The following is a 7907-nucleotide window of genomic DNA, read 5'->3' on the forward strand; positions in this document are numbered from 1 at the left end:
AGTCATGTATTAGCAGTTTGCAAGGTGGCCAAGCTAAACCATTATGATTATGTGGATCATGTTTTCAAAATTCCAACCATTGCTAAAGTATATGCTGCACACTGGTTTCCTATTGGCAATGAATTGTTGATTCCATCCGTTGTTGGGCCTACTGTAATTCTGGATGCTCAGTTGGTACGTGCAAAAGGAAGACCAAAGTCTTCAAGGATTCAGAATGAGATGGATTGGGTTGAGTCTCAACCCTCTAGCAGTCAGAGCAGATGTAAGCATTGCAAGACATAACATTCGTACATGTCCATTGAGACTTAGACAAGCATGATTACGTATTGTTTTTGTGTAGTACTTTGTTTTGTAATGACAATCACTTTACGTATTGTTTTGTTTCCTTGTACCCTAAACTTTATCTTGTATTTGTTATGTGTTGTGTTGTTGAAATGTATTGTTGAACTGTATTCTTGTGTTGTTGAAATGTATTGTTGAAATGTATCCGTTAAGTTTAGCGAGTCACTCGTTCCGTATTGTGCAATCCGAATGTCTACCATACCCATTTACCCCTTCCCCGAGTCAGTTAAGGTTATTGTATTACACATCAATTACCAAGATGCTAACAAAATGGATTGAACAGCACCTGCTGCTGCATCTGCAACTGGTCTACCCGGGTAACTCGTAATGATATACCCGAGTACATACTACCCGGGTAGACTATTCGTGGTACCCGGGTAGACCAGTTGCAGATGCTGTTGCAGATGCTGTTTTGGCAATTTTTGTTGCATTTTGGTAATTGTTGTGCAATACCTACATACGGTATGACTTGGGGGTGGATTGACAATATTAATGCAAGGTCTCATACTAATGCATAGAACCAACAAGTCTGAACGTGCACAAAACGAAAATTTCATTCATTCAAATTTTGAATATCCAGTACAAAAACATCCATGCAATGTAGGTAAAGTTCCTAAATGTACCAAAATGACTACATTACATCAAACTAAATCAATGATATGAAACCCTATGGACACACTAATCCGATGCCGTGTCCTCCCCATTCTCTTCATCTGATTGTGTGTCATCCCCATTGTCATCATCCTCCTCCTCCTCCTCCTCCTCCTGAGTATGGGCACCCTCGCCAATTAAACCCTCCAAGCGTGAAACCCTTGTGTCCAACCGTGCAACCCTTGTGTCCATCTGGTTTCGCCACTTGCTCGTGCTCTGTCTATATCCTCTAAAGTCAGTAGTCAGATCATATAAGGATGCCATGACATGATCAAGTGTCCATCCACCCTCAGGAGGAGCTGGTGGTCGCCGACTGCGGGTGGGACGTGTCGGTCTGACATCAACCTCAGCAACGCCATCATCATCGTCATCATCATCAAGGCCTACATCATAAACCATGAAAAACAAACTTCAATACCACATTAAAAATTAAACAACACAAAATTGCATAAACTCATAAAGACCAACACATCACCTGCAGGTGCATCCTCCATCTCAGCATCGTGGTGGAATGGGATCTCAGGTGGTTCTGGTGCCTTCTTCCACGTCCAGATACCCGCTCTGTTCGGTAGGATCCCACACTGCTTCAGGAGCCTCTCACCAAATATAGCATTCCAGCCTCTGGCGGTCTTCAAGGTCTCTGTTGCCATAGGCACTCCAAATCTATGCAGAATCTTCTGCACCAGAAATGCAAAAGGCAATTCAGCCTTCTTTGACTTGGCTGCCTTCCACATCAGTATGCATATGTAATGCCTCCAGTTCACCTGCTGACTGTGAAGGAGGGCCCACAGGATGACAAAGTCCCCTTCCAGCACCTTTGAGTGATTATGCGGGCGCTGGAAAATAATATGTGTCACCACATAATGAAGAATGCGAGCAGAAACTGACAAGTTGCTAACAGGATAATGAGCAAAATGACCGGGCTCAGCGTCTGCCCTCCTAGTCTCTGTAACAATGGTCTCCCGGTTATAATCACCAAATATATGATGGCTGTCTCCATCATATAGTGCTGCTCCTGTGACACCATCAAAATCGAACCCCAGTAGCTCCGTCCAGATAGGAGCAGTCATGATGATATCAATCCCGCAGACACGGGAAGTCAGCTCGCCTTGCGAGTAGCCAAGGTTCTGGTAGAAGGCTCTTACCATAACCTCCGAGTATGGGCACCGCATCTCCGCCAGGTGAAGTAAATGTGTCTGCTCAAGAAGCGGCACGATGTCAAAACGCTCTAGGTTGAAGAATGCCGAATCCAGTGATTTCGGTTCGCAGATCTTCCGGGTCATGAAAAACTTCACGAACTTCTCGTGTGAAGGAATGTCATCCTCAAACAAATATCCGAACGTCAAGTCCGGAGCCTGACTCGAAGCAGCCTGGGGCTGAGAGGATGACGACCCATCGTGACGACTCTTGGTTCTTCTCTCGGAATGGGTCACTGGCAGCTTTGAAACGCGTCGAGAGGTCATTGTGTCACACTATTAAACTGAAAAAATAACCAAAATCAGAAATTAGATACATGTTAGGGTTAGGGTTAGGGTTAGGGTTAGGGTTAGGGTTAGGGTTAGATTCAGGGTTAGGGTTAGGGTTAGACAAATTGATAAAATAATTCGGACAGAATCAAATGATATAAACGAAAATACAATGAATCAGAACAGAAATCATAACATAATTGAAAAAACTGAAAAAAAAAATTCACCTTTGATCGATTTCAATCGGTAGAAGGCAGAGAGGTTGCAAGGTCCGCAAATGATGATCACAAACAAGACGAATTAGTGCAAGATTCTGCCTGAAATCGCTCAAGATGACACTCCTCCAGCAGCTCTACTCGGGTACCCCTTTTGTGGGTTTTCGAAATGGGGCTGCTGGGGTATTTTAAAACCCTACCGTCGATGTTTACCCGGGTACACTGCTACGTACCCGGGTAAATAATTCAAACATTTTCCCAGATTCAAGAACTCTACCCGGGTACACCCCTACATACTCGGGTAGATAAAAAGTTTCAAAATTTACCCGGGTAGGTAATGGTGTACCCGGGTAGGCTTCGTGGTCAACGGTCAAACAGGGGCAGATTGGTGTTATGTTTGTTGGGGAGGGTAAATTTTCGAAATAGTTTTGAATGAGGGGCAATTTGATAATTAATTATTAATTAAGGGGCATAAGGGTCAAAAAGCCTGATATTGATGTTTGTCTTTCCATTTTGACTTTTAATTTATTTATTTTCAAATTGTACTCATTTTGAGATTCACTGTTACATTTATAAAAATTAGAAATGTATATTACTCATATATTTATAATTATTTGACCTACTTTGTATTTTTAATAACATATGAGTTGAAAGTATTTTTACTTTTAATGAAAAAAAATATGTACTACGAAGTAGTAAAAATTTAATCCCACTTCATACCCATGATAAGTGGGTTCCTTCCCAAATGTACATTGATCAGGACATTTCAAATAAATTAATGAAAAAATATTTATTTTTAGATTTTGTGTGTAATTATATATATTTTTTATTTATATAAATCCCTTTTAATGTAAATTACTAATTTAGTAAGGTTTCGCATTTCATAATAAATCTAGAAAAAAATATAAATCGTCACATCATACAGTTAATAAGATACAACGCTTCAACAACTTTGTAATAAATTGAATTTATAACTTAATTGAAAGTAATCGAAATACAGGTGGCAGTTCATGGTTCAAAAAGTGCAATTTATTTGGATTACGGGTGAGAATGTCGAAAGATGAATAGAATAAAAAAAAATCAGTGACCATCCAGAGAGAAAAAGAAGACTAAAATTGACCGATGCACGCGTTTATTCACTCTGTAATCAAGTTGGCACTGAAAATTTGACAATGAAATGCTTACTAGCTAATTAATATGCCTAAAGCGATCTTAATTATTCTCCCAACTATTTCCAGATTTCATTCTTCAACGTAAACCACTCATCTTCATTCTACAAATACAGCTTGCATACGCATGCGTATATGACTTTAGTGTGTTAGCTAGTGTTTATTGTTTTCACTTTTCAGGTAAAACATTCTGGAAGATCAGTCTCTCGCTTCGGCTAATGGAAAGGCTTTTATTATTATTAATAGTTGAATACTATACCATAACCAGATTAATTATGTTAACGTTGATTTTTAGCTGATATCCCGATGAATTGTAGCTGTACTTGTACAATAGAAGTGTACATGCCTCGGGTCATTTGCACCTCCCTAACAAGGGAGAAATTATATACTCCCAAATCATCATAAAATTGTACTACGTTTTAACATTATTTAATTGTATAACTCACCACTTATATATTTTTTATTTTAGCTTTATTTCTTTTAAAAAGAAAAGTGATAAATGTGTATGTGAGTGGTGTCTTCATAATTAATCAAGGTTGAAATGTCAAATCTAATAAATAAACACAATCTTATATATATGATGAATGGGAATAAATTGTTCATTTGTTAATTTTGTTAAACAAATAAATTATTGCTTGTTTTAAATGAGAGGAAAACTTTGTAACCACGAAAGGGGGGGAGGGGGGGAACAATTCTGAGGTGCTGAATTGGGGGAATAAAACGTGTTAAATAATAAACACAATGAGAAAAGGAAAGAAGATAAAGAGAACAAAACATTGAGAACCTTCCGAGGAAGGAAATGAATAAAAACCTTGATTTAAGTCATGCCTGAATTGGATGGCTAAAAATATTTTGGCACCCAGAAATATCCATCTGTTTTCACAGAGTGAAGATAGATATGTGCCGAATATGTGTTGGCAAGTTACCAACTCAAGTGTCTTCACCCTTCAAAACAAAAAGCTCAATGCATTTGTAGGGCACATTTGTATATTCTAAAAGAAAATTTCCCACAACATTCGTATGAACTGCTTGAAAAATAAATCATTGGAATTATATATTATCACCCCTTCACAACCTCCCGCAATATTTTTTTGCCTTTGAATAATAATAATAAAGTTATCATCCTCCATTCCCATAATACCTTACCCCACCCTAATAATCTTTAAAACTTGAACAGCCAAAATGACTTAAACCACTAGGATATATCTTATTAGACAAAAGATTTCATCATTTTCAACTCTAATCGTAAGACGAAAAGTATTACTCAACAAGCACAATTAAAAATATAAAAAGTAATTGAATTTTAGAAGCATTTTTGTGTAATGAAATTATGAAAGCCTTGTCGCGGCACACTTCTTCATCGCCAGGGGACTGTGGTTCTCTAAGCAAAGGGTGTGAGACGTATTTCCGTTATACACTTAACTATTATCTCAGATTCCTACAAAGAGTTGAAAGAACTTGTGCGGGAAAATCAATCACACTGGCCACCGCTATTTATCTTATCTGAGACTGGCCAATTCAATAGTACACCATTCAGAATCAAATAGTTCATAATCGTTTAGATTAAGAACTTCATTTGTGCATTTGGCTTCACTTACAGACATCAAAATGTACCATCCGTAAAGAAGAGACTTTCCCTTCTATCAGGTTGTCTTTAATTTGGAAGAAGTAATTAAGCAAATTATATAAATCACGAATTCATGATGATTAGTAAAACTTGAAAGGAAACAAAAATAGAACCTAAGAATACCTAAAAAATTTAAAAATTATATCAAATAACAAATAGAAAGTGATGCCAAGAGTATCATCCAAACATGGACCCAACATTACACCTTAACTGCATATTTTCTCATTGGGAAGTACATTTCCCTCTTCTTCTCACGCTCTGTCTTCAATGACTCCTGTAAGAAATACAGAGCAAATTCATTCAGCCATGTTAAGAAGGAAGCTTGCATGCCTAGAAATATCAATTAGATTAAATCAAGGTACGGAGATAATGTAAAGCAAACATCACACGAAGCATTATACTGATGAAGTTATTCTTGAAAACAGGATTCCCAAAACAACTTCACCAACAAAGAACGTCCCCAAAATTCAAACCAGGTATAGGAGTTTAATAGTATATTCAAGTTCTATATATAACCCCAACAAGATGGCCAATCCAATTTGAAACTTCATCAAGTAGTTTTCAAACTAAAGTCCTGCCAATAACAGGTACTTGTATCATCTCTTGCTCCAAAAGAGGCAAAATGATAATCATGTCATTACACTATTACAGTAAAAGTCCCCAACCAAACCATGTTCCCTACTCCAGTTAATGCACCGCTACTTAAAAATATTTATAACAAATCAAACGATAGTAGCTCAGTTGGCGCCAGGAAATTGAACAGATGGGGATGACAGCATGTGTTTGATCCTCCCCAGTACTATTTTTGGAAAAGGTTTAAAGCCTTAATCCCGGAACCCCCCAAATTGGACTAGTCAGTAGTCACGAAATGATGAACCGATTGGAATATCTCCAAAAAAACATATTCATAACAAAATATAATTAGAAAAATAAGGAAAAGGAGCAATATTATTAGGGAAGATAAATGATATCTAAATTGCCAAAACCAGCTTTCTAAGATACATATTATGTCAATGTGTGAAGTTCAGGTATACAATTAAGAAAACAAGAGAAGCTTTCATCCAACACCCTGACATTGAGAAAGAGTTCAAAATCATTATCTAATTCAACATTTCAGCTAAATTCAGAGCAAATCATGCCCTTAATAAACTATTCATCATAGTTAGACACATAATCTATCTACACCTTAATAACCTCGTTCCTCTGCACTCTCTCCACTTTCACTCACATCAAACATAACCCATCAACCAAGCATAAGACCAACTTCCCCAGATGCATTTCAAAATAATAATAAAAAATTCAACCCTTAATAAAAAAAAGGTATATTAAAGAAAATTGAACCAAAGCAGAAACATAGAAGGTACCTGGTACTTGGTAAGGCGTCTTCTAATAGCTCTGGTCTTCTTGGGACGCAGATCCAAAGGTAGGTATTTCTTCTTCTTATAAGCTTCCCTCAATGCTGCTTTTTGTTTCTGGGAAATCACTGTCAGCACCTGCGCTATGTTAAGCCGAACCACTTTTCTGCATCAAAACAATAAATGCAATCAAATTCGCATTAACAATACAATGTTATATAAGAATTGTTTACAAGAGAGAGAGAGAGAGAGAGAGAGAGAGAGAGAGAAAACGCACATCTTGGAGAGCTTGTTTGGGGCTCCACCAGTGACCTTAGCGACGCGAAGGAGAGCAAGTTCTGCTTTCAGATCCTTCAATTGGTTCAGAAGCTCTGCTTTCGTTTTGTTCCTGAGCTCGTAAACCTTGATCCTCGCTTTTACATTCAAAAAACAGAGGATCCAGATTCAACAAAATCGATAAAAAGAAATATCAGAATCAAATTGAGAAAAAATATATATGGATATTATGTTTTAGAAGCATGTTATGCAGTAGCATTGGTTTCTTCTTACCCATTGCGAAGCTCCTGAGTAGTTGTGAAAAAAAGTCGACAGAAAGTGAAACCCTAATTAACTTCTCTGTTTTATGGCCAAAACCCTAACCAGGGTGAAAGGCTGCGATAGAAACTGAACGTATTAGCTGGATCTGGGCCTCGTTGACAAATTGAAAATGGGTTAGAATTGACCTAAATATTGGGCCCAATTTGTTGAATGATATCTTGCACAAGTGATGGGCCCAGTTATGGGCCCCTTAAGTTTTCGTTTTTGTCTTAAGAAAAAGTTTATGTTAACCCAAACAAACCTCAGACTTGAAATTATGTAATATTTTAAGAGTTAAAAAATAATTAATGAGATATTATGCCTATTTTTTTTTTTATTCTTCCGACTCATCTCCAAAATCATTGGATCCAAATCTTAAGAGAAAAGAGAAAATGTGAAAGTTAAATGAGATTCTAATCTAACGTGTTGAAAATTAATAGGTAAAGTAGACATTAAAAAAAAAGTAGAATATCTTATCCCAAAAAATAAACAGACTTGTGTGCTCC

The 7907-nt window shown here is 37.2% G+C and overlaps 1 protein-coding gene across 1 annotated transcript; it reads right to left on the reverse strand.

Annotated features, from left to right (window-relative positions):
* Positions 1-5360: 5360 nt before the first annotated feature.
* On the reverse strand, positions 5361-7455 carry LOC133284342 (large ribosomal subunit protein uL29-like). Its single transcript, XM_061481343.1, has 4 exons — positions 7375-7455; positions 7103-7238; positions 6835-6991; positions 5361-5744 (listed from the first exon to the last, which is right to left on the reverse strand). The coding sequence occupies exons 1-4, from the start codon at positions 7376-7378 to the stop codon at positions 5670-5672; spliced, it is 372 nt and encodes a 123-aa protein (XP_061337327.1). The 5' UTR covers positions 7379-7455; the 3' UTR covers positions 5361-5669.
* Between the last annotated feature and the right edge of the window lie 452 nt (positions 7456-7907).

Source organism: Gastrolobium bilobum, unplaced genomic scaffold (genome assembly GCF_033153095.1).
Source record: "Gastrolobium bilobum isolate Gb01-03AN ecotype WA unplaced genomic scaffold, APGP_CSIRO_Gbil_v1 utg45793, whole genome shotgun sequence".
In the NCBI taxonomy this organism is placed as follows: domain Eukaryota; kingdom Viridiplantae; phylum Streptophyta; class Magnoliopsida; order Fabales; family Fabaceae; genus Gastrolobium; species Gastrolobium bilobum.